The sequence below is a fragment of the Megalopta genalis genome, chromosome 6 (assembly GCF_051020955.1).
Source record: "Megalopta genalis isolate 19385.01 chromosome 6, iyMegGena1_principal, whole genome shotgun sequence".
Lineage (NCBI taxonomy): Eukaryota > Metazoa > Arthropoda > Insecta > Hymenoptera > Halictidae > Megalopta > Megalopta genalis.
Genome location: NC_135018.1, coordinates 574993 through 601295, shown reverse-complemented (window position 1 = coordinate 601295; position 26303 = coordinate 574993). Strand labels below are relative to the sequence as shown.

The 26303-nt window shown below is 46.1% G+C and overlaps 2 protein-coding genes across 5 annotated transcripts in view; one reads left to right on the top strand and one right to left on the bottom strand.

The window, feature by feature from the left end:
- Window positions 1-16771, top strand: part of cwo (transcription factor cwo) — a 52372-nt gene extending 35601 nt beyond the window's left edge. For 3 of the 4 annotated variants that reach the window (XM_033467030.2, XM_033467013.2, XM_033467004.2), the window contains 3 exons: window positions 13484-13667; window positions 13883-14119; window positions 14900-16771. In XM_033467030.2, the coding sequence (XP_033322921.1) occupies window positions 13484-13667; window positions 13883-14119; window positions 14900-15471 (993 nt within the window). In that variant the 3' untranslated portion in view covers window positions 15472-16771. Of the gene's footprint in view, window positions 1-12171; window positions 12758-13483; window positions 13668-13882; window positions 14120-14899 lie in introns of those variants that run through there. The other variant, XM_033467022.2, reaches the window with a different exon arrangement.
- A 734-nt stretch (window positions 16772-17505) lies between these two features.
- On the bottom strand, window positions 17506-25708 carry Ef-1a-f1 (translation elongation factor eEF-1 alpha chain). Its single transcript, XM_033466977.2, has 4 exons — window positions 25552-25708; window positions 21298-22140; window positions 19268-19761; window positions 17506-18612 (listed from the first exon to the last, which is right to left on the bottom strand). Exons 2-4 carry the CDS (start codon window positions 22118-22120, stop codon window positions 18544-18546), a joined length of 1386 nt encoding a protein of 461 aa, XP_033322868.1. The 5' UTR covers window positions 22121-22140; window positions 25552-25708; the 3' UTR covers window positions 17506-18543.
- Window positions 25709-26303: the final 595 nt, after the last annotated feature.

Below are 26303 nucleotides of genomic sequence, written 5' to 3'. Positions count from 1 at the left end.
TATCGTGTGGCGAGGCCAGAAGATGAGCCTTGGCAGTCTCTCAATCGCTGAAACGATCGACAAACAAAATAGAAAAATCACCAAAGTGTCTCGCGAATAAAATTCAAGAGAACCGCGCAGTCGATCGACTCCGCCACGAACGCGCTTCGGACCCCAATTTCCTGTTGCTGTAAAAACGAACGAGCAAAGAATTCATTTTCTCGAGTCGCCATCGATGCCGCGGGAACAACAGCACGTGCATCGCGGCGACTTTGAATCGAGTCGGGACTGGCGACGCGAGACAATGCAACGCGCCGGATGCGACGCGAAGCGACGCAAGTGTACCACGGGCACGCAAGCAATTGTGCAAGCTGCCTTGAATGATCGTTCGACGGGACACGATATCGGTGCCACGTTGCCCGGATATTTCGAGTCTCCGGTCCGCCAAAAGTGGCGTTTCACGCTCCCGTTCGACAGCCCAGACGATGCCAGGATTCGAACGTGCTCGTAGCACGTGATCCGCGGCGCAATTGCAGACTGTGAACGGTACGCGTCGATTCACGACCAGCCCGCATGCACCACGTGTGTAAATACTCATTCCGCGCCGCGATTTTCCGGCATTTTCCGCGCGGACAATTCGCGCGGTCACGTTCCGCCGCGACATTTTTCTCGAGATAAAGCGGAGCGCGCCGGCTTGCTCCTCGATATCGCCTGCACGTGCATCGGTTATGCCAGCTCGTTTATGGTCGCATGTCCGCGAACAGGGGAGAGAGAGCATTCCGTTACCGACGCGAACGTCTTCCCATTGATCTCGTTGTCTTCGTTTGGCAGTTTAGACCAGAGTAACGCGGGAGACGTTGTTAATCGGACAATAACGTCGCTATATATAATATATATTTAGTATATATTAGTATATATATTAGTATATATTAGTATATATATTAGTATATATATATTAGTATATATTAGTATATATTAGTATATATATTAGTATATATAGTATATATATACTATACTATATAGTATAGTATGTATTTAGTATTTAATGAGTAATACAGTAATATCTCTCTAATTGACGCTCGGATTGTCCACAAAAATGGACAGTTTGGAAAAAGGAGATACGATTATTCGGGCCTTGCGGTTTGTTTCCATAGTTATGAATTGTCAAGAACTATAAAAACGGGCTGCAAGCTCGAGTGATCGTGTCTTCTCTTCCCAAATTGTCAGTAATTCTTCCCAAACTGTACAGTAATGTCTCCCTAACTGACGCTCGGATTGCGCACAAAAATGGACAATTTGAGAAGAGAAGACACCGGGAGACATTAGGACAGTTAGGGAGATAGTTAAGACAGTTAGGGAGACATTACTAAGTAATAAGTAATGTCTCAGGCTCGAATAATCGCGTCTTCTCTTCCCAAAATTTTTGCGGTCAATCTAGGCGTCAATTAGAGAGACATTACTGTATTTCGAGCGACAGCATATTTTTCCTCAAGAAACCAAAGGCAGATAATCCGACGCCATTCTGCTCTCGGTCAATTTATGGTAGGGTCATGGGTGCGCGTAGCCTCTTAAGGGTGGGGCTCTCGATTGTCGGGCATCTCGAAGTTATGCTAGTTTACGGGGCGTATTCGTTGGCACATGTTTCCAACACTACTGTTCACACGTGTTTACCACGTCTAAAAGAATCGAAGCGATTAATACACCTGCAATCGTCTTAGTTTTCCGTTACTTATCAATTGCACGATTGTGGTATTCAAAGAATTTATCGAACTAAAAATCTCGAATTTCTATGAAAAAACGAAATGCGTCAACCGATATCTCATTAGGAAAGAGCCGTCGGAGCTAATCGCTTGTATGCCCGATTACCACGGCGAGCAGCAGCGTTGCGTACGTGCGACGATAGCGACACCGTATTTTGCGTAAGCAAAGTCGAATTGTGTTTGCGTGTAAATAAATGAAAGCGATAATTTCGTATAGTATAGGCTACGTAGAACGTAGTTGTCCGAACCCGTTGCTATTTTTCAAACGCGACGAGTCAGAAGCGGACCGATATCAGCCACGCTGATAGGGTCGAAAAAGCTGAACTTGCGGTTCCAAGTGTGTCACGTTTGAGCTTAATTTAGATCGAAAAGTTTCTCCAAAGAATCGGATTTGCTATGCTCGTATCTAGCACGCTAGCATCTATAGCTACGATATCGCATTCAAAGGAGCGTACCATCCCCCCGACGATGCGACGGTCGTGCCACTTTTATGTAAGTGGGCTGCTGCTCAAGATACGCAACAATTTCGATCGGACATGCACGAATAACAACGTCGGATCATCGTACAGTCGCCGGGGAAAGTGTCCGGGATCACGTTTCTGCGAACTAATGTAATGCGAACGGAATCTCGAACACGTGTGACGGCGATTCTTCGATTTTCGAGGAACTGCTTCTAGATTCGCGACTCTTTCTCTTCGCATTGTTTCGGTAAATATTAAAAATAGTATGTCAAATTTCATTCGTGCAATGTCCACCTCTGATCGACGAATCTACGAATCTATTTTCTTCGTCGCAAGAATCGTCCATCCCTGTTGCAAAGGATCGATACACCTCCGCCTCGGATCGAGCACCGCGATTTATAGCGAAGCGTTTACATTCGCCCCGATCGATCTTTTATAAATGAGCCGTTTATTTTGAAAGTGGCATAAGTCACTTTGTTTTTAAGTCGATATATTTAAGGGTTTGCGTTTTAACACGTTTCAAAATATGGATGCTAACTTTCGAGAAGATTTACTTGTATTTGTTATCTCAGGATACTGTATGTATTGATATATCTATTGATAATACAATATGTATTGATATATCTATTGATAATACAATATACATTGATATATATCTATTGATAATACAATATATATTGATATATCTATTGATAATAAAATATATATTGATATATCTATTGATAATAAAATATATATTGATATATCTATTGATATATCTATTGATAATACAATATACATTGATATATCTATTGATAATACAATATACATTGATATATCTATTGATAATACCATTTATATTGATACATCTATTGATAATACAATATATATTGATATATCTCAGTATAAATAATTTCGTATAAACATTAAAAAATCACCACTTTTCATTACGGTAAAGTGACTTATGCCACTTACAAAATAAACGGCTCAAATGTCCCGGCGCTCGTAAGAAGCCGATCCCGTAACGTATTCGGAAAACAGTTTTTGCGCGGAAAGAGAGCCGGAGAATTCGCACGTGACCGGCGTCTCTATAATCGATCGTCGAAAGATTAATCGCGGATTACGCAAGAGTTTAAAACGGTGCCGGTTGTGTAATCGAAGATAAAGGCCCGACTGTGATTTTCGCCCGGTCTCCTCGCTCGAGCAACTTCGGCAACAACTCGAATTGGCAATCCGAACCGACTACGAGATGGTGTAGGATTGTTTTCGCGATGATCCGCGAAAACGAGTCAAGGATGCTCCGGGCCGTCAACGACTCTCGACCACGGACGGAAAAGTAAATTATTTTTGAGTCCGGGTGCCGGCAAAGTTCGCTTCACGAAAATAAGCGCGGGCCTGCGTTACTAATCGGTTCGACTATTTCGCAACGGTTCACACTGGCCAATTGTATAATATCCATTTACCTAAATAAAATCGGATCGTCCGTTTACAGTAATTTATCGTGCATTGCGCAACAGGCTCTCGCGCCACCGGTATCGCGTAGTCCCGAAGACCCACGATATTATATTCCACGCGAAGGAAACGAAATTAATCGCATGTGGGCTGTTGCTTAAAATATAATTCCGTGTTTCTGCGACACGTACAGCGATCGGCGAGTTAACGAGATTCGTTCGTTGCGTTGTCTAATATTTTCTACGAATTAACGCGTGCGGTATATTATTAAATACAGGATAAATTTAACCTGTATTATATGTTATATTTATTATATATGTATAATATATAATATATAATGTAATATATTATATTATATTTTATACTATATATTACTATATATATTATTAAATACAGGGTAAATGTAACCTGTATTATATGTTATATTTATTATATATGTATAATATAATATAATGTAATGTATTATATTATGTTTTATACTATATATTATGTTATATAATTGAATTACTAAACACAGGTTGTATTTAATCTGTATTCGATAATATGTATACTGTTAATTTGTCTAATCACTAGACCACGGATATTTATTGCGAAATAAAAATTGCTTCGGTTAAATGCAGGAAACGCAAGTTAGATAAAAATGTCTTTTCTCCGTTAATAATTGCAACTAGTTGAAAATAATGCAACAATATTCTTAAATAATTCTAATAACTTCACAGTTTTGTATTTGACCTGTTCACATTTGTAACGAACGCATAAATTCTGCTACTAATTACAATGTTGCGAATTGCACTTGCAATGTATTAGGAAATTATCGTAAACTATGATTATATTATATATTATGAATATATTTATATAATTTATATATATATATATATTATACCTTATATGTATAAATATAAGATAATATATAAGGTAGTATATATAATAATATTATTATTAATATTATTATTATATATTATACCTATTATAAGGACTACCTTATATTTATATATATAATATATTAATATTATATATTATAATTACGTTATTATTACAAGCAGTAAATTCGTTCACATTATATTCTTCCGTATATTTCTCGTTTCCTCCGCGATGATTCTTTTTTCTATCAAATTTTTGACGTAACCGCTATTTCTGGTCACCGATAAGGTGCTCTTTCGGATCGAAGGTGCACAACAGCGAACCGACTTCACGCTCGAATTAAATGTCGAAACTTCTGCTAATTGAATTTCACCGTCGAACGCGAGCAGGCCTCCCGGAAAATACGAACCGGTATAATTTTCCCAGCTAAGAAGAGGTTAAAATAAGAACGTCGCGTGACTCAACCAATGTTGAAGATACGCTTTATCTGTTCCGTTGGTTCGTCACTCGTGCTCGCACGTGTTAAAACGCTACGAACCCGTTCATTCGCCGTGCACGTGATGCCATCTAGTCGACGATTGGTTAAGCTTCGGTATCGGTTTCGTTCAATAAAATCGCTAATTCCGTGAACACCCGTTACTGTTGTCGTCGCGCGAACCATAATGAGAAAACAGGGATGACTGGACAGTTACGTGTCCGGCGATAATTTTATCTGTTATAGAAATCGAAGAACCGTAACATTCGCAACATCATCGAGAATTACGTTTCCTAGTTAAAGGATAATCACCCGAGTTCGACGGTCTCTTGAATGAAGCACGAACGTTACCTTGTGCTAATGTATTTGCTAAAAAAAAATGCTTACGAGCACATGCTTCGAACGATCTTTTATGCAGTTATCCTTTCTATTCGTTGTTTCGCTTGTACAGCTACGATACGTATCAAATTGTTAATTTAATTTGTCGATAAACGTTTCTTCGCGATGGAAATGCTGTGATTCTAAGGAAATATCCGAGACGAGTAAATTCTCCCCAATTGTCCCTCAGCTTGGAAGTGAAAATGGACAACTTGGGAAAAGGGGAAACGATTGTTCGAGCCTTACGGTTCGTTTTTTATAGTCGCCGATTGTGAACAACTGTAAAAATTAGCTGCCAGACTTGAAAAAATCGTATCCCCTCGACAATTGGGGAGGGTTCATCGTACGCACGAAAAGCTTTCTAATGGAACAACTTTGTAGCTGCAAGATGCAGCAATGATTAGGGAAATGGTGCCTAATACGAGACTAATCTTTTCTAAATCATAATTTTCGATTGAAAACACTTTTATTAAAAATAAAAACTAGCTCTTCCACCGGAAAATGCAGGGAAAAAATTCCGCTTCTTCGAAAAATGGGTTCCTGATACGAGAGCCAAGAACAAAAATTAGGAGAAATAATTTCATTTCTCAGGAAATGAATTTTCATTGCCTTTTTCACACTTTGGACGTATGAAATTGTTTTCTTCAGCACCACGGTCTTCGTGGTCCTATCGGCCACGCTTTATACGCGCATCGAACCCATTGTTCATCGTGCGCGTCCGAAGAGGCCGGTGCAAGACAAACACTCTGCGTCATAATTTCCTTCGCAATCACTTTCATCGCGTCGAATAATTTCTCCTCTTTCGTCTACAATCTGAACGTCGATTAGGGAGAATTTACCGTACATTCTTCGGCTTTCAAAATTGCAGCTAGACTCTTCGTCCATGACGCGACTGTCGTTAACATAAATGCTCGCAGATTACGCGGCATCCTGGTGCAACGTTCGCTCGCCTTTTTCATTCGATCCGAACCCACCCTTGGCTCTCTGTCCGTCTGCTATCGGAAGACGAAAAATAAGCGCCGGTTTCCCGACGTCGCGCGCGTTTCCCCGTAGCTCTGTTTCGCGAAGGAACGGAGCGTCACGAAGGCTTGACGCAAACGTAACGATTGTTATGAGCTTTCCGGCGAATCAGACGCGAGAGCACGATGTTATGGAATATAATCGCCTTGGACTTCGCGCGGTGTCATTGGCGAAGTCGATAACGGAGCTTTCTCGATAACCGATCGGAGGTTAATCGTATTATGGACCGGCACGAGATAAACGTGTGTATAACGCCGATTCTGGTAAATAATACGTACACTGGGTAGTTTGGACTTTAATACAAAGTTATCGGGACTGATTCTCGCGGCGTGTGTACGTACGCAACGCCGACGATGTGTCGCTTTTTCAACACGCGCTCACGGGCCGTCTACATTGTCGCGGATGTTATTGACCGTGTAAGAGTTGCCATTTTGTTCCGCCGTTGATCTCCGTTGTTAATCTGAATCTCTTAGTTGTGCAGAAAATAGCGACGGCAGAAAGGTCTAAAACGGTTCCGATCTCTCGACGGGTCGAGCGCCGAAGATCGATCCCAGAGATTCCCGAAAAATCGAAGTAATTTCATTGGTGACACTGAAACGCGAAATTCGTTCCAATTTATCGTAGCGCGATGGTTGTATTTCAACTACAGTCTCTCTAATTGACGCTCAGATTGTCAAAAAGAAAATGGACAATTTGGGAAGAGGAGATACGATTAATTTGAGTCTTAATTGTTGAGAATCGGTAATTATAAAAACGAGGCTATAATATATGTATATATATATATATTAATTATATTATACATTATTATATTAATTATTATGTTATTATAATATATATATATATATATATATATATATATATATATATATATATATATATATATATTAATATATATAAAGCTATAATAATATATATAAACGAGGACAATCTGAGCGCCAGTTAGGGAGACATTACTGTATTTTGAATTTTAAACGTCCATGTTAAATTCCGTTCGTTCGAATATATTACGAACGTCTCATTTTTAATCGTCGACTAATCGGTAATTACAAAAACGAACCGCGAGACTCGGAAAATCGTATCCCCTTTTCCCAAGTTGTCCGTTTTCATCTCCAAGCTGATCGACAAATTGGGGAGAATTCGCTGTAATTGATTCCACGCAATGTCTTTATACATACGGTCGACCGTTGGGAAAAGAATGCGCGAATTTGCGTGTTCACGTGCACTTCACGAGTGGTTACGAGTAGAAACAGGAAGCAATGAACAGACACGTGAGCCAGTTGTACGTATTCAGTACCACATGTAAGTGGCGTATATAGGGTGTGTTACAAATCACGTGCAGCTGATCGCAAGATCGTTTCGAACAGAAATCTGATGGAATATTATGGTTCGTGTTGCTTTAAAAGCAATCTTCGAAACAGATATTCTCTCGAGCATGCAACTAATTGCAATTTTTAAAGGACTCGTCGCTCCGTGAATTAAAATCAAGAGTTTCTTCTGTCTCGAAGAATCGCAACGAATCGTTATAAATATCAAAGGAAGCGCGTGTTTTTAGTTTCATCCAAAAAGTGAAAAATTCGACGGATCTTGTACATTTCTTTTTATTCCAAGTAATAACAAAATTGAGAAAAAAGAAAATCTATTTCAGTCGTTGCACAAGTGAGCTAGTCTATGTAAGATTTACAGAAAGATGCAAGTCATTTCGACCAGTTTATTGAACAACATTGACTCATACACAAAGCACACGTAATATGCAAAATATGCGAGAAAGAAATGATAGTTTTGGACAAAATTCTGTGCGAGTCCCGATCATTTATCTCTTTCCCATAAACGTACACAATTTGCATAAACATGCGCAGCCGAGTTATCGATAATTTCACTCATTTTAAAAAAATGATTTATCTGTTTTTAAGTCGAAATATATCTTCGACCGTGCAACGTAGTTCTATCAGCGTCCGAACCTCGACATCGAACCGCCGAGAATCGAATCGCCGACGAACAATCGCGTCGAGCCTATTGTGTATAATTTTGGGTGTTCCGCGCGAATCGGGGCTATAATTAATTGCCGCAGACTGCCGGCATTCGTGGAGCCATTCGTCATGGTATTCACACGTGACAGAAATAATATTGCTGATTGCGTCAAGGTTGCTGAAAACAGCACGTGTTTATTCAGGGAATACCATTCGTAATCAACGTAGTCACATGTTTGTCCTCGTAAACGTATCTTCCACGTTCAACGTGATCGTTCGCCAGCCAGGGACACCGGATAGACGACATTCTAGAATTAGACGACTTTCGCGAAAAACGATGTGCTCGGGCGAGACGACGACCGACGATCGCAAAACAGGAAATCGAATTTACGCTCGTCGAGGACCGTATCGGGCTACGCGATCGCGATACTCTCCTCGCTTTATCGTCGCGCGAATCGAACGATTAGGTTAGCCAGACCGTGGAAGCGATAAGCCGTCGCGTCGGAAAACCAGACTCCGACGCGTGTGTTGTTCGGACGCGGCGCGGCGTGCGCGCTCCTTCCCGCCGTCCATTGATTAGATTTTAATTTAGAAGGCTCGTATTATCGCCTCGTTGCGCAGTTCACGATTCACTCGGAGGCCTTCTGCGTTCTCTTACAACCTACACAGTGAACTCTTCGCGGCGCGAGACGCGTTTCCGGGTACGAGAGTCGAATGGAAAACACGTTTCACAATGCGTCTTCGAAAAATCAACAACTCGCGTCGCTTTCGTTTTAATTCCTTGGATCTGTTTATCGCAACTTTGTGTCACGTTGCTGCTGAAATTCGCGTTACGTCGAAATAACGGAGCAGGGTCTATATACAGTAAATTTTCCCCAATTGTCGCTCAGCTTGAAAACGAAAATCGACGATTTGGGAAAAAGAGATACGATTATATTTTTATCATATTATTGTATTATATTGTATTATATTATATTATATATTACGATAATATTTCACCAGGGATGGGATCAAGTACAGTAATGTCTCCCTAATTGGCGCTCAGATTGTGCACAAAAATGGACAATTTGGCAAGAGGAGATTCGATTAATTTGAGTCTTGCGCCTCGTTTTTATAATTGTTGAAAATCGGTAACTATAAAAACGAGCCGCAAGGCTCGAATTCCAAGGCTCCTCTTCCCAAATTGTCCATTTTTGTGGACAATCTGAGCGTCAATTAGAGAGACATTACTGTATATAGTAAATTCTCCCTAATTGTCGCTAAAAAAATCGACGATTTGGGAAGAGGAGATACAATTATATTTTTATTATACTATTATATATATTATATTATATTATATTATATTATATTATATTATATTATATTATATTATATTATATTATATTATGTTATGTTATATTATATTATATTATATTATATATTACGATAATATTTCACTAGGGATGGGATCAAGTATACCGCAAATATACTCGAATCTCCACGAGACAGGTTCGAGCCCCCCATCCCTGAAGGGCTGCACGGGATGTACCCTCCAAATAAAAAAAAACACTGTCTTTTAATCGCTCACCCAACGATTCTGCCGAGAAATTTGAATTCTCGTTGCTCGGGGTTCCGCAGTAGCAAGGGGAAGCGCTCGCGAGGTGAAGCCGCAGTTAAGCTGCTGGATCCGGTGATTCCCGGTTATCGTTTGGAAAACATTGGAGGGGCCATCGTGGTCAACCGTTTGCCGATAAATTCCGGACAGAACGCATGCGATATGCCGCGAAGATCTGTTCGGTCCGGTTCTATCCGGACCGTCGCGTCGATAACTCGACCCCATTAGAGCAGTTTCCCGCAATTTATGCCGAGATTCAGCTCCTTTCCCGGATTGTTGGTCGGTTGCTCGTATCGGTGTCGAGCAAGCAGAAGCTTCGATGTCGGGGGTCAGCGAGCTGTTTTGATGTCAGCACGTTATTCCGCGGCCGTCAGTCCAGCTACTATGTTCGCTGCCAGCCCGATAGCCGAACGCGTAGCATCCTTTCACTTGTTTGGTCGAAGGCAGCGACTACCTTTTTTCCCCAAACGGCTCGCCAAAATGCAATTTTTTAAGTGTTCAGGCTGTTTTCTTAAGGAAACAAGCGATTAATCGCTTGGCTACAGATTTATTTGAAAAGATTCTTGCGTTTGGAACGCTATAATATAATATAATTATATATATAAGCTATAATATAATATAATATAATATATTAAGCTATAATATAAAGGCAATAGATTTTGTGCGAGAATTCATTTATTCGAGCGATGTAATATACAGTAAATTCTTCCTAATTGACGCTCAGATTGTTGACGCGAAAAATGCATAATTTGGGAAGAGGAGATGCGATTATTTGAGCCTAGCACCTCGCTTTTAATTGTAAAAACAATTATATTGAGCTATAAAAATGAGTCGCGAGGCTCTAATAATCGTATCTCCTGTTCCCATATTGTCCATTTTCGTGTAGAAACTGAGCGTCAATTAGAGAGAATTTACTGTACATATTAATCAGAAGCTTAAACGACCAATTAGAGCCATCGTCCATAACTTAGGCAAAACAAGTGCATTACGAGCGACGATCGTCGAATTTAACCCATGAACTGAGAAATTGCTTTATTTCAAGATACGTCAATCGCTAGATTGATTAGTTTACTGCAACAGCGCCGATTTTCATAAAAGGATCGAATTGGATCTACAACAATCGGATTTACGAGAGGATCGTATTTACGCATCCATTTGTCGCTTCTGATAAGCCTAATTGGTCCATTTGCGAACTCGTTGACCGCTATTTTCCATAGAAAACGCTGACACGACGGTTCGAATTAATCTGTACTCGACGACCAAGATCGTTTCCATCTCGATGTTTACAACACGTCGGTGTATATCGCTGAACATATTTACTATAAAACGGAGTTGAACGATCTTATAAATATTCCTTAGCCGGACAGATTCTTCGCGATCTGCGAGAAGAAACTTTTCACGAAACTTTGGCGCGCGTCACGTGTCTAACGATCGCTCTCGTACGCGCGAGTATCTGGTTCAAGGCAGCGCGGCGAGCTCTTTGCATAGAAAAATACGTGATCCCGATAGCAGGCTGAATATTTTTTATACGTACGTAGAATCGTTAACGTCGGGAACGTGGCGAATGAAAATCAGAGTTCAAACGAAACGGTTGCCTTCTTTTTTTGCGAGGGAACGGAGTCGATCGACGACTGGTTTCAACTTTCAATTCTGTCGAAGAACGCTATATATATATATTTTTTCTCGGCCGATTATTGCTCGACGCTTATGCAAACATCTGTGATTCTGCGGCTCGGAATTGAAAAAGTGCGAAGCCGCTCTGCAGATTCTTCCGAGATCGTTTTCCTCGTCGTCTTCTCGTAGCGTAGAAGAGCCGGTTACCGTGGGATGGCCAATTATTGTGACTTTGGATCGTCTGCTTTTCGAAAAATTCGAGCGTAGAATTCCGAGAGCGCGACGACCAAAAAGCGTCAACGTCCGGAGAAGCTTTCTACGAAAGTATCGGCGAGAAAACTCGAACGCGACGACTTCGAAAGCGCGGAAAACCGCTCGGCGGTCCGCGTTGCAAGGGAGCCGAGCCGCGGCTGGATGGCTCGCGAGAATGAGAGAAGCCTCGATCAAAGCGAGCAGTTTCATTCAGCGAGCGGGAAAAGTGCTACGAAAGATAATTCCCCAGCAAGCTTCCTTGGCGGAACGTGTTTCCTCACGTGTTGGGCGTTATGCATCGCGTTTACAACACGTGATAGCACCGCGGCGTCATCGTCGAGCGACATCTCCCTCCTCGTTAAAGGAACGTAAGCGCCGCCGCCCGTGGATCGCAGTCGTGGTCGTGCCGTATCAGAGCACGCACAGTCGAACCGGGACCGGTGTTAATTCCCCGCGTCATTCGCATCATTGTGCATCGCGCCGTGCCGCAGCACGCATCGTCTCTCCAACGTTTCCGTAGAAACTGGGAACCGGATCGTCCCGCGGCGAGCAGTCCGTCGCGCCGAGACACCGCTCCTCGATCGATCGCACGTCGCTCGATTACGAACGTCGGTCCGTTGTTTCGATAAAACGCCCGATCCCCGTCGACGGTGGTGACATTCTTCGCATCGTTTCGCGTCGAGTTTGAACGGCCGGCGACCGCCGGAAGCAGCAACAGCGAGGCTCCCGCGAAGAGAACGAGGGTTGACGAGTGATTTTGAAAGTTCTGTGCCACAGTTCACCGGCGAACGATCGCAGTGTGTTGCCGCGTTTCGTTTCGTTTCTTTCGACGAATCATTCTCGACATAATGGTGACGCACAGCATGGACAATATTCTGAACATGCAATATTATCCGACGAACGGTCACGTCGAGGCGGCGATGCACTCGTCGCCGCTGCGGAAAAGGCGATGCTTGAACAAAGAGGTGAATATTCTTGCTCGTGCCGCCTCCTCCTCGCACACGGTGCCGAAAGTTTCGAGAAAATTTGGAGAAAGTTGCCCCCCGCGCCACGGATTACGTTCCCGCACGCTTTTTGGCATTCGGGATCGCGTTCGGCTTCTCGCCTCGTGATCCGCGTCCACGGTTTTTCGACGGTGTGCCAAGGACTTCGCGCACTCGCGGCGCTCCGTTTCGTTTTCGGACGTCGCGGAGAAAGCTAGCTTTTTCGGACGATTACCAACTTTTGCGGGACGATGTACCATCGAAGTCTGTGTTCGCGCGAAGATCCGATCACGATGGGATTTCTCGCGTTCGACAATTTGCCGCGATTTTTCGGCAACGCGAAATCCTCGATCGTACGTTTCGACGCGAGTAATCCTCGTTGCTCGAATATTCGCTCCGCCGAGGGATTCTCCCCAAAGTTTGTATCACTTTCGATAACGGCGCGACGATAACACGCTCGAGAGCGTGCGCGCAGCTCGGGTTTGAGATAAACATCGCGTTATATTCTGGCAATCGTAAAAATGTTGGCTCTCCTCCCCATATTTCACGCGTCGAGCAACGGTTCGTTCTCTGAAATCGCGCGTCGAACGAAGCGAAACGTCCGATCGCACCGATTTCTTCTCAAGCTTTTAGAATTTGCAAATGTTTCGACAAACATTCGTGCAAACGCGATCATCTTTTAACGCGTTCTCTCGATCTCTGTTGCAGCAAGATCCGATGTCTCATAGGATCATCGAGAAACGGAGAAGGGATCGCATGAACAACTGCTTGGCGGATCTGAGCAGGCTCATACCGGCCGAGTATCTGAAGAAGGGCAGAGGTCGCGTAGAAAAAACGGAGATCATCGAGATGGCGATCCGTCATATGAAGCATCTTCAAAGTCTTCGACAAGGTAGGCATCGTCGCGGCGTCCGTACGCGTCCTAGGCGGTGTTCGATCCTCCGCCCCCGCGTCTAAATTATTCCGGTGACCTTTTCGCTTCCTTCTCGCTCTAATCGCTTCATCCCCCTGGATAGGAATCGCGCTGCCAAAATTGGACGAGACGGAATCGATCGTCCGATCCGTTTCGCCGCTCCGTTCCTAATTTATCATTGTCCCTTTTCGCAGACACGAAGCACCCCGCGGTGACGTCAGCGCCCACGCACCCCGAGGACAGCGTGGACAGCGTCTCCCACTCGACGGTGACGTCCACCGCGGCCGAACACTATAGGCTGGGTTTCCAAGAGTGCCTCAGCGAAACGATGCACTTCCTCGTGGAGGTGGAAGGTTTCTTCGCTAGGGACTCTCTCTGTGTGCAGCTGATCAATCATCTGCAACAACACTGCGAGAGGATCTTGGCCACCAGTGAGTGCCGACGCCATTGTACGCTCGACTCGCGCGCGCACACACTCTCTCGAACCGAGAGAGGTCTGAAGGGCAAAATATTTAGCAAACGGAATATTACAATAATCTGATTGAACGAATATGTATAGGCCTCGCATACTCGGCCACCAAGTGTCATAGATAACGCTCTCCCCTTACGAGCCGAGTAATCGAGCGTCTTGCCGAGATTAGGTCGACGTTTTCACCAATAGAATTCAATTTACTTGACGCGATATCGATTCGATACCCTTCTCGATGCCACCGTACTCTTCTCGATCGCCGACAGAAAAATCCGTGGGATAGCACAGACTCGAATCGATTGCGCGCAATTATCGGAGCTACGAGAACGATTCTCGTGTAAAAAAATAATGAGAACTCGGTAGCGAAAACAAAAATGTCTCGCAATCCGAAAATGGCGGGTTCCTCGGATCGTTCGAAGCAACTTCTTCCTTTACAAAAATGTTCTCCGAGGCATCGTTAACGAGTTATCAACGGAAAACGGTGACCAATGAGAAGCGAGTTCGGCTGGCGCGAGGCGATCGAGCCAATGAGCGGAACCGGGCTTCGTGCGCCGGTTGGCTGGGCCGCCTCTCGCCAGCCGCACTCGATTCTTATTGGTCAGCGTTTTTCGTTGACAACTCGTTAACGGTGCCTCGGAGAGAATTTTTGTAAAAGAAAAAGTTGCTTCGAACGATCCGAGGAACCCGCGAACCGTCGAGAGTGGATCGCTCGAAGTGGCTGAACCCGAAAATCTGCTTTCAGGCGACAGGCTAGGCTTCCCTCATCCGGAGATGCCAACCTCGAACGGCACCGTGAACGGCGGCTACGCTCACACCAGCATTCCCACGATATGTCAGCCGAACGCTCACTCGGACCAAGGCTCGAGTTCCGGCGTGAGCTCGTTCGGGGACCCGGAGCGTCCGTTGCAGTCGACGATCATACCGCCGCCGGTGATCGTCAGCGACGACAGCAATCACAGCACCCATTCGCACAGCACGCCGCCGACCACCAGCTGCAAGCCCTCCAATTACAAGTTCAAGAGCTCCATCAAGCAAAGGTTCTCCGCGGAAAGGATAAAGTCGAGCCCGCCGCCGACGACCGCCGCGGAGAAGCCGTCGTCGTCGCACGGGGTGCCGATCTTCGCTCTGCACGACGGCGGAGCCTTCTACGTCCCGCTGACGGTCGAAGCGTCCTTGCTCAGGCCTCATCTGAACTTCATCCCGGACACTGGCCCGGACACGGTCCTGCATCCGGTGACAATCTCGGTGAACTTCAATCAGTCGACTCCGCCGGCGTGGTCGAATCACCATAGCCCCACGCATCAGCAGACATAAGACAGCGAGACGCTTTCCGACTTCTTTTTCTATTCTCTCGCGCGACTCGACGGCCCGTCGACTCGCCGACGCGTCCACCGTGCTCCGTGCACATTGGACACTCTCGACGGAGCTGAACGACTCGTCGGCGAGAGGGTCGAGAGTCCAGGTTTCGATCGTTCTCTCGGAGACGACGATCGGCGATCAACCGAATACTAGGCGATCCGGGTATTTCGGGTGATCGATGGCGTTCCACGGCGGAGAGGAACCGCCGCTACGAGGTCGTGGTTTAAGTTTCTTTCTGGTTCTTTAGTTCGTAAGAATTCGACGAACACTGCTTATTACCGTACCCGTTTCGCGAAGGATGGAGGTGTCGAGGATATTTTTGTATATTTACCGAGGCTGTGGGTTGTCTTAGCATTTACATGGTTCGAGAGACGGAGCGATAGAGATTCGAGGTAGAGATAGAGTATTAGGGCGCGGAGCCCCTCCCGGTTACTTTTAGCTTCGGTGTGCCTTTTCTTTCTTTGCGTAGGTCAATCGTTGTACCGACGAGTCCCGTTTCCTCCTCGTTCTTCCGTTTCTTCCTTTGTTTTTCTTTTTTTCAATTTCCGCGAGTCGTTTCACCCTCGTCTCTTTTCGTTTCCATCCTCCTCCATCTCCGTTCCGTTTGTTTCTACGTACTTTGATTCTAGTTCTGTTTTTTTCCCTTCCGGATCCGTTCTCTCACTTTTTTTTTATTGTTTCTTCGATCCGACAAACGCGTCGCGGTGCCGCAACTTCGGCACGGAATTCTAAAGCGTCGTCGACGTTCGCCAATTAGTATTATAAAAGTTCGTTCTCTTTTTCTTTCTCTGCCTCTTTCTCCCTCTTTCTTTCTTTATCCGACATCACGAACGATCGTGCGACGCGTTTATCGACAAGAACGCGAACGGATCGCGCTTTCGCGACGCGTTCGGTCGATCGACGGAAATTTCTTTCTTTTCGAGACGCGAGGGCGACCGAGAGAAGTGCCTACACGCTGTTCTGTTTCAATCGATTCCAATTCATGTGATTAGTCCCGTATGTACGAAGAAGAAAAAGAAGAAGAAAGTGTTTAGTTTCCGCGAATAATTGTGTGTCACGTGTTCGATCGCGAAAACGTGGATCGAAACTGCTCGACGCCCCGGCAATACGGGCCTCGGCAATCAAAGACTGACCAAGACCTGCATTACACTAAATTCTTGTAAGATCATTGCATTAAATATATATATTTGTACATACCATGTCTAGTTGTAACGTTAATGAAGAATTTATGCGGAATAAATTATATTTACCATAAGCGTCTACGATCTTTCTCGTTCTAGAAGTTCCTATTTATCGTCGAATAGGCTTTCAGTTTTTGCTGCCAAAATCTAGTAGAACTCGGATAACATTTTCTAAGTTATTTATGCGAGAGACGTTCGGATAAAAAAATAGCAATGGCAGAAATATTACATACTGTATGCGCGAATTGTAAGATCAGCGAAGACACCGAGTTCGAGACGATTCGATTATTTGTTCAATTATTTGTTCGCAGCGACGCGAATTAAGTTATTACATAGTACGGTTAAATAATGGAAACATTGTTACTCCACTGAATACTAAAATTTTATAAAATGCACCGCGTATTATGCACCCTAGTTCTCCGATAATTCGCAGACTAAATAGTATTTGTATCAAGGAATTTTAGTATAGCAGAAATGTATAGTTTCTATATAAAGTGGTAATGTCTCCCTAACTGACGCTCTGGTTGTCCACAAAAATGGACAATTTGAGAAGAGGAGACACGATTGTTCGAGCCTCGCAGCTCGTTTTTTATAGTTGTCGACAATTCGTAACTATACAAATGAACCGCAAGGCTCGAGCAAGCGTATCTCCTTTTTCCAAATTATCCATTTTTGTGAACAATCTATGCGTCAATTAGAGAGACATTACTGTAGTTCGAAATGCACACTTTTTATATAATATAAAGTGGTTCGATCAAGATGGGCGCAAGACCCATCCAAGGATGAAAGAAAACATTCGAACGACGAGTTGCAATTAAAATTTTTTTTATTACATCAACATAATACTGGCTAAGGGTCAAACAATTGTAGAACGCGTCTATTAGGGGTATGGAGAGATTAACACAAGCGACCCAGAAGACGAAACCCGCTTGCGAGCGAGAGGAGCCCGTTCTCGCGCTCCTTTCGCCGTGGGGGAGCATCGCTCGGGGGTCGCGATCGGGGAGAGGAGAGGGGTACAGTAGTCTAATGATCCCTAACTAGAGATAAATACAATCTTACAGAAGTAATAAAATTAATTGCAGCGAGGCAACAACCAAGTCTTCAAAGAAATCAGCCTTAACGAATTCCTCGAAATAAATCGATTTAAAAAGTCGGGGGATGCGAGGCAGCGGTGCGTGTAGGTGTCGTCGGTGTGATCGTGGCTGTCGATGCGAATATATTGCTCGGTGTTGAACGGCGTGTGTCGCGTCGGTAGAAGAAGAGATCGATCGTTGCGGGGTTTCCGTCGACGGTCCCGGATTCGCATCCGGGCTCGACGTCGCCTCGACGTTTCTTTACGATGGAACGAGTCCGATCGCGAGCGGAATCGAGGATGCGCCCGGGAGACACCGCTGCCTCGATATCTCGTTACGTCGCCACGACTATCGTTCATCCCGTCCGTCGTCTTTCGGTGTGGTATTGTAACGTGTGTGTGTACGTGTGTATGTATTTAATTGAAAAACCTAACTACACAGAGTCCAAGGGAACTGAGTATTACCTGTAATTGGACACATATTCTTCGTCAATGTAAGAGTGAGTAAAAACGTAAGAACTCCACCTAGCATATGTGGGGTGTGCGCGGGGCATGGGTGAACTGAATGTGCAGATTCGGATAGATGCGCGGATTCAACACTACCGGATAATGTAACGGGGGTAAGCACAACATTTTTTCACTTTTGGTATAATTAGTTGAGTATGAGTTGAATGGAGCAGCCGCGGTGTACTGCATCCGAGAGGAGAATCCCCTCGCGGAGACGCTCGTCGGGAGCCAGCCAACGGACTGCGAGCTTCCGAGGAAGCTTGATGGTTACTTTTTCTTCTGGGCTTTCTCCGCGGCCTTTGTGACCTTGCCCTGGGTATCTTTGAAGGTGACGCTCTGCGAACAAATTCGTTTCCCTCGTTAACGGATCGTCGCGTTCTCGTCGTCATTTAGAAATACAGTAATGTCTCCCTAATCGACGCTCGGATTGTCCACGAAAATGGACAATTTTGGTAGAGAAGATGCGATTGTTCGAGCCTTGTGACTCGTTTTTTATGGTTATCGGTTGTCAACGACTATAAAAACGAGTCGCGAGGCTCGAATAATCGTATCTCCTCTTCCCAAATTGTCCATTTTTATGCGTCTGTAAGGGAGACATTCGAGCGTCAGTAAGGGAGACATTACTGTATTGTCGCAAATTTGTTTCTCTTAATCAATTCCACAGCCGTTGATATCTCGCTTCCGAGCGGATTTTCTTTCCCCTCCAAGAAATTATTGCAATCGACAAATTTCTAATCGCAGCGACTGCAAAGAAAATGGCGTGTCAAGGGGTCGATGTATCGCATGCGTATGAAATTGAGTTTCGCGATTCGTGCAACGATTACGCTCTCGAGATAATATAAGCAAATTTGAAAATAAAAGCACCATTTTGGAACATAATTGAACAATTTTTATAGCGTTTACTCCGAGCCGCCGGTCGAGTAAAAAGGGCCGAAAAGAGCCCTCGTCCGCGAAGGGTTAAATGGTCGCCGATGCCGTTTGGAATACGTACTTTGATGACGCCTACGGCGACTGTTTGGCGCATGTCGCGAACAGCGAAGCGACCCAACGGCGGGAACTCCTGGAACGCTTCCACGCACATCGGTTTGGTCGGCTGTAACATCACGATCGCAGCGTCGCCGGTTTTGATGCTCTTCGGATTCTCCTCGGTGGTTTTGCCGGTACGGCGGTCGCACTTCTCCTTGATCTCCGCGAATTTGCAAGCGATATGAGCGGTGTGGCAGTCGAGGACAGGCGTGTACCCGTTGTTGATCTGTCCCGGATGGTTCAAGACGATCACCTGCGCGGTGAAGTCGGACGCCCCTCGCGGAGGCTGGTTCTTCGAGTCCCCGGCCACGTAGCCGCGTCTCAGCTCCTTCACCGAGATGTTCTTCACGTTGAAACCGACGTTGTCGCCGGGTAACGCCTCCGTCAGCGCCTCGTGGTGCATCTCCACGGACTTCACCTCGGTGGTGAGGGCGGTCGGGGCGAAGGTCACCAGCATGCCTGCGCGGCGAAACGTTAACGCGTTGAGGCACCCGATAGATGATCGCAGAATCGTGCGAACAACTTTCAAATTTGTATATTTCGGTTGAAAAATAATATTTAATCGATTACATTGCGATTCGATTTCGCAATTTAATCGCATCGTAATTACCGTACTCATTAAGAACGAATCTGTCAAAATATAAATGTACAGTAATGTCTCTCTAATCGACGCCCAGATCGACCACAAAAATGGACAATTTGGGAAGAGGAGACTACGATTATTCGAGCCTCGCAGTTTATTCTTATAGTTATAAATTGTCCACGATTATAAAAACGAGCCGCAAGGCTCGAATAATCGTATCTCCTCTTCCCGAATTGTCCATTTTAGTGGACAATCTGAGCGTCGGTAAGGGAGACATTATTGTTGTTAGTTCTTGTTGATAATACTGTTTTACCTGAAGCGGCTGTTGCCAACTATTTTAAACAGTATTTCGAACATTGTTTCTTTAAGTTCTTTCCGTGTCTGGAGTGCTGCCAAGGAAAGCAATTTGAATATTATTCAAAGATTTCAAAATAAAGCCGTAAGAGCAGCAACAGCAACAGCTGTCCCATGGCATGTTAGAGTTAGAAACGACCCTCGCCATAACGGTCTAGAAGTGGAGTATGCGAAAGAGCAACCAAAAAAGTTCGCGACAACGCACAATAATAGACTGGAGAAGCATCCCGACGACCAAGTATTCTAACACGAGCTTCTCTCTCTCTCTCTCTCTCTCTCTCTCTCTCTCTTCAAGTGTTGGAAAACCGGAGAGAAATTGTAAAGAACGATAATATTAATTCGCGTTCCAATATTTTGTTCAAGAAAATGATAGAACTTCTTAGCAAATATTCGAACTATTGGGTTGTCCGGAAAGTTCGTGCCGATTTTCGGTAGGTAGCGTGAGAGACCTGACCGAATATATCACAATTATTGAAAACAAATGACATGTGTACATATTCTAAAAGAGATAACTTCAGCCATATTTGGAAAAAAGTTTGGTTACGATTCGTTAATTTTGATCAGTTTTGTACGCCTTAGAATATGGTGGCAAATAAAGAGCATTATAGGCATTTAATGCTTTTCTTTTTCCGGAAGGGCAAAATAAGATATGCGCTGTTAATGGCGAGGATGCTGTAGCCGAATAACCCACGCTCAACATTACGTCAATTAGCAGGAACGCTAAATAAATCAAAATCAACCATCCACGATCATACTGTGAAGTTTGGCTCCAATATTTAAATGAGCTGCGTTTTAATTTTCCTAAAAAATCGGCACGAACTTTCCGGACAACCCAATAAAATATATCTACAAATTAATTATTATACGACCCGTTCGATAAATATAAAGTTACCCCGAATTTTTCTATGCTATTCTTTCGATCCTTTTCGAATAAAAAAATATAATACTTCTTGTTCGTTGAATATAAAATTAATTACGCCCGTAAACAAAGCGAAGGCGCAGCGATCGGTCAACCCCGACTTCGCTATTCCCCAGTTCAGGTTTCAACGGCAACGTACCTGGCTTGAGAATGCCAGTCTCGACGCGACCGACGGGGACGGTGCCGATACCGCCGATCTTGTACACGTCCTGAAGAGGCAGACGAAGAGCCTTGTCGGTGGGTCTGGACGGCGGCAATATGGCGTCGAGCGCCTCTATCAGCGTCTTCCCGTCGGCATTGCCGTCCTTGCGCTCCACTTTCCATCCCTTGTACCAGGGCGTCTTCGCGGAGGATTCGAGCATGTTGTCGCCGTGCCAGCCGGAGATCGGGACGAACGCGACGGACGCGGTGTTGTAGCCGATCTTCTTAATGTAAGAGGAGACCTCCTTCTTGATCTCCTCGAACCGGCTCTCCGAGTAGGGCGGCTCGGTCATGTCCATCTTGTTCACGCCGACGATCAGCTGTTTCACGCCCAAGGTGAAGGCGAGAAGCGCGTGCTCCCGGGTCTGCCCGTTCTTCGAGATCCCGGCCTCGAACTCGCCGATGCCGGCCGCGACGATCAGCACCGCGCAGTCCGCCTGGCTCGTCCCGGTGATCATGTTCTTGATGAAGTCGCGGTGCCCCGGCGCGTCGATGATGGTCACGTAATACTTCGCGGTCTCGAACTTCCAGAGCGCGATGTCGATCGTGATCCCGCGTTCGCGCTCCGCCTTCAGCTTGTCCAGCACCCAGGCGTATTTGAACGAGCCCTTGCCCATCTCCTGCGCCTCCTTCTCGAACTTCTCGATGGTACGCTTGTCGATGCCGCCGCATTTGTAGATCAGGTGACCGGTCGTGGTCGACTTGCCCGAGTCTACGTGCCCGATCACCACGATGTTTATATGAATCTTCTCCTTACCCATGTCGGGGGCGATCTAGTCACCTGGAACAGGAAGCAGAAAGGTGGAAACCTCGCTCCGCGATTAATCCCCGCCTCCGCGGGGGCGGCTCTTCCTAAAGGTCGCCAATTATTTTCAGCGGGTGCTCTCGCGTTCCCGGTGTAATATTAGGACGCTGGAAAAATGGCGAATATTTTTACTTTCTGCTCGCTAAATAATCTTTCCAACGTTTATATCTTTTTCTTGCAACTGTGGCTTTTCTTGTAACACTTTTCTTTAAAAGGTTCGCTCGTTTTAAGATTGTCGTGCTTCGAGAATTGAAAAAAGGACGAGTCGAACGCGCCAAATATTATAAATTATACAATATTTAATAATATTAGAAATTAGCTCGCAACAATTGCGCAATGTCCTTCGCGATCTTCGCATAATTTTCCGTGAATGTAGCAGCAATGATTAAGTGGAATGCGATATCGCGGAATTTTGGCTATTCGTTATCGATTACGTCCGACCGGGCTGCGTCGAATGATTAATAATATAATACGACAGAACGATGATATTCGCGTCGAGATATTGCAATCGTTCGATGGCTGACCGCCCGCGGACTCGAACTACTTGCTCGCTGAAAATGCAACTCATCTCGACTCTCGTCGCTTTAATTTCAATCGGTTTCAATCGGTCCACAGATATTCGTTCTAATAAAAAAAACAACGGACGATCGATGCTTCGTGAAGAACAAACTTCGACTCGTCGATCGACTATCTTCAATTGTAAACAAAGGACCGAAAATTGTTCCGCGTTGAAATATACGTCGCGGTTGCACCATTATCGGTCGGATTGCAAAATCTTGACCCAGATTTTCGGAAATTTGATTTTCCAAGGACAGCGATCGCTTTGGGTTTTTTCATCGGCGTCGTACAATTCCTTTATCGTCAACTATTACTTTGACCGAACAGATAATTTAATTATCCTCTGCTACAATAATGGCGTTCGATCTCCGATACTGTATCATTATGCAATTGCGATTTAACGTTTCCAAGATAAACGAATCTGTTTCTCGCAAATTGCATAGATCTTCGAGCGCAAATAATTTGACGCGTTACTTCCGTTCAAGTTGCACGGCAATTTATCGAAAGAAGCCTGTCGTAAGGACGCTCGCTTTAATCGCCTCTTTAATTTGTTCCAAAACATCGATATCCGCGTATGAGCACGCAGTCGTAGACAACACGGTTAACAATTCAACGAATCGATAGCGTTGTTGTTCCATCGGATAATGCAAATCAAACGTGTCGCTGTGTGTCGTTTACTCGTCTCTCTTCGTTGCTTCGGAACGCGACGCGTAAAAATGTAATACGTCTCATTCGATATTCCAAGTCGTATTCGAGAACAATTAACCGTCGATAACAGTCAATTGTACTCAGCCGTACAATTATCTGTCGAATGAGACGCGTTAAATCTTTTTTATCGAAACATAAACAAACCGAAAATTTATTCGACAAACGCACAGTTAATTATTTCCGAAAACAAATCAAAGGCAGCACGGTAACCGGCTCTCGACTACCCCGTTTCGTTTCCTCGACGCGCTCGCGTTTCGAGCATTCTTTAAACGACGCCATCCCGAATAAATCGAGCATCGTTCGGTGCTCGATGGTTCCAGCGTTAACGAGAATTATCATCGAACACGTAACTTTCACGAGTCTCCTCGAGCGGAGGCAAGCTCCGGCGAGCAAAGGGTGAAACGGTGGATCGGCGTTGATTTATGCCGGCCCGGAAGCCACGGTTTCGTCGGCTGCGCGTAACCCGAGCAATCTCTATCGGCAACGAGGAGGGCCGCTCGGGCAGTTACGGGTCCCGTTTATCGATCCCCGGCTGCATTTTTCCGGAAGGGTAAATATTGGATTAGCGTAGCCGGCCGCGATTATTACCTCGAATCCGATTACAAGACGATTTCTCGCGGATTAAGCTGAACGAACTCGCGTCCTCGGCGACGCGATAACCCGTGCCCGGGCGCGCGGCCGGGTTCGTTGCACGCGATATCGACGCCTCTGTCTCTATATCGGCCTGGACAATTAATATTTACGTGTCAACGAAGACTGGCCAGCGAACCCTGAAAGGTATTGATTCGTCGGAACGGACGACACGCGGGCCACGTCGAAAATACGAGGCGCGGGTGTGCGCGCGTTTACTCGCTCGATCCCCTAAAAAGAAAGAACAGAAGAGAGCGGGCGCACGGGCGAACCGGAGAGCGAGAGGGAGCGAGAGAGAGAGCGAGAGAGAGAGAGACCACGCTAGAGAGCGAGAGAGAGAGAAAGAGACCACGCTAGAGAGCGAGAGAGAGAGAGAGGGAGACAGTTGCACCTCGGCTTGTTCAGCCTCCCATGGAGTATGCCCTCGCGACCCAATACCGGCGGCGATCGATATTATTCCGGTGTACCGAAAATCGTGCACCCGGACACACACGTCGTCGCCGTAGCCGAGCACCTCTGTCAGCGCGAAAGCGCATTTCACGTTAGATAGAGCGCAACGATTCGCATCACACCGGCCTTTTCTAATAATAGTCGCGGAGCGGCCGGAGCAGCCATTTCGCGGGCCAGCAATTTCAAGCTCGGGATTCCGGCATCGGGCTCGAGGAGGCCGACGCGACGATCGGTTTCGAATCGATACCGGAGCGTGTTACGCGCACCGAACGCACCGTCGTCCACCTACTTTTTCCGAGCACGATTCGCGAACGTGTGTGTTCGCGTCCGTCGCGCAATTCTCCGCTGGCTAACGCAATCTCGGCGGCGGGCAGGAGGTTATAGACGGCGCGATAGAGACCCGGCGAAGACTGACCCGGCACCGGTTCCCGGGCGGTTCGGCGGCCACTTACCTGGGGGATCGATCGCGCGAACGCTCCGCCGCGGATTTCGGTGGCAGGAGAACGCAGGGCCCGGAGGAGAACTCTCTCTCTCTCTCTCTCTCTCTCTCTCTCTCTCTCTCTTTCGAGGTACGCGGCCCAGGGAGATCCGATTTGCGTCGCAACGATCTCGCACGCCCTCCGGATCGCGTAATGGCCGCGGCAATGAACTGGCGGCGCACTCTCGGCTCGGCTCCGCGGCCCGAACCCGGCCCGACGATCGCACAGCACCGCGCGCGTCCGCTCGGCCAGCCGAGTTCTTCCCCGATCGGAATTTCGCTCGCGATTTCCTCGGTCCCTCGGCGCCGGGGCGAGATCGATCCGCGGCTATTCCGTGCGGCTCGTTTCAATCGAATATTTCGTACGTTCACACTAGGGGGCGAATATCGCGCACCGGGTCCCGAATCAATATGTCGCCAACCGGCTCGGGCTCGTTTCTCCCGTGTGTGTCGGCGGACGCGTTCTCCTCGCGGACGCGTCCGATCGGCGGCGATTCTTTTGTTTTCGCGATTGCTTTCAGACCGGTGGCACCGGACGCGGGGACGGAGACGGCTCTACTTACCGGAGTAAACAGGACGGTGGCGCTGGAAAATCCGCGTGTAATCGCACGTATTTTCGCGGCCGTTTCGATGGCCACTAGGACGAGACACAGCCGATAGGACCGCGGAGGGATGGAGAGGGTGCGAGAGGAGGCCGCGAGAGAGGAGAGCGAGAGGAGCGAGCAGGGGTGAAGTCGCAGTGTCATCTGCTGGCGGTTGCCTCGGGACGACGGGCGAAGGGCGCATGTGCCATCGTCATGGTGGACGATGATACGCCGCCGCGATTGGACCACTCGATCCGTCGTCGACGGTCTGCCTATTTGTCGGCGTCGACGTCGACGTAGACGTAGACGTAGACGCAGAACCGCGCCGGGGTGCATCGTGGCTTGGAACGTATGCGCTTAGAGACACGGCTTCGTTTCTCTAGCTTTTCAGGCTCGGGATTTTCTCTAGATCGAATCGTTTGCGCGACGGTAGACCACGATATAAGCTGTGCTGGCGCGATATACGATCCGCGATTTCGAAAGAACGATATTCCAAACGCGTTCGACCGTTTTAATATGCTCCACGTTGACGAATATTTGCGAAGACGTTCAATTTTCAGAGAACAAATTCAATCGATTGGACATGACAGATGCGAGGACTGCAATTTCGCGGAATGCAACGATAATCTGAACGATCGTCGATCATCGAACGATCATCTTTTACTCCGTGTGGCGTTAGAATAAATCCTTATTCAGGCAGGAATATTCTTCTTTATCCGGGCTCGTGGATT

Bases quoted from the DNA above. Each gene is read 5' to 3' on its own strand.
- Ef-1a-f1 (XM_033466977.2), bottom strand. From the start codon at position 22,120: ATGGGTAAGGAGAAGATTCATATAAACATCGTGGTGATCGGGCACGTA. The intron at 19,762-21,297 runs GTACGTTGCCGT...TTCGCCGCGCAG, and splicing joins GACTGGCATTCTCAAGCCAG to GCATGCTGGTGACCTTCGCC. The intron at 18,613-19,267 runs GTACGTATTCCA...ATTTGTTCGCAG, and splicing joins TCGCCGTAGGCGTCATCAAA to AGCGTCACCTTCAAAGATAC.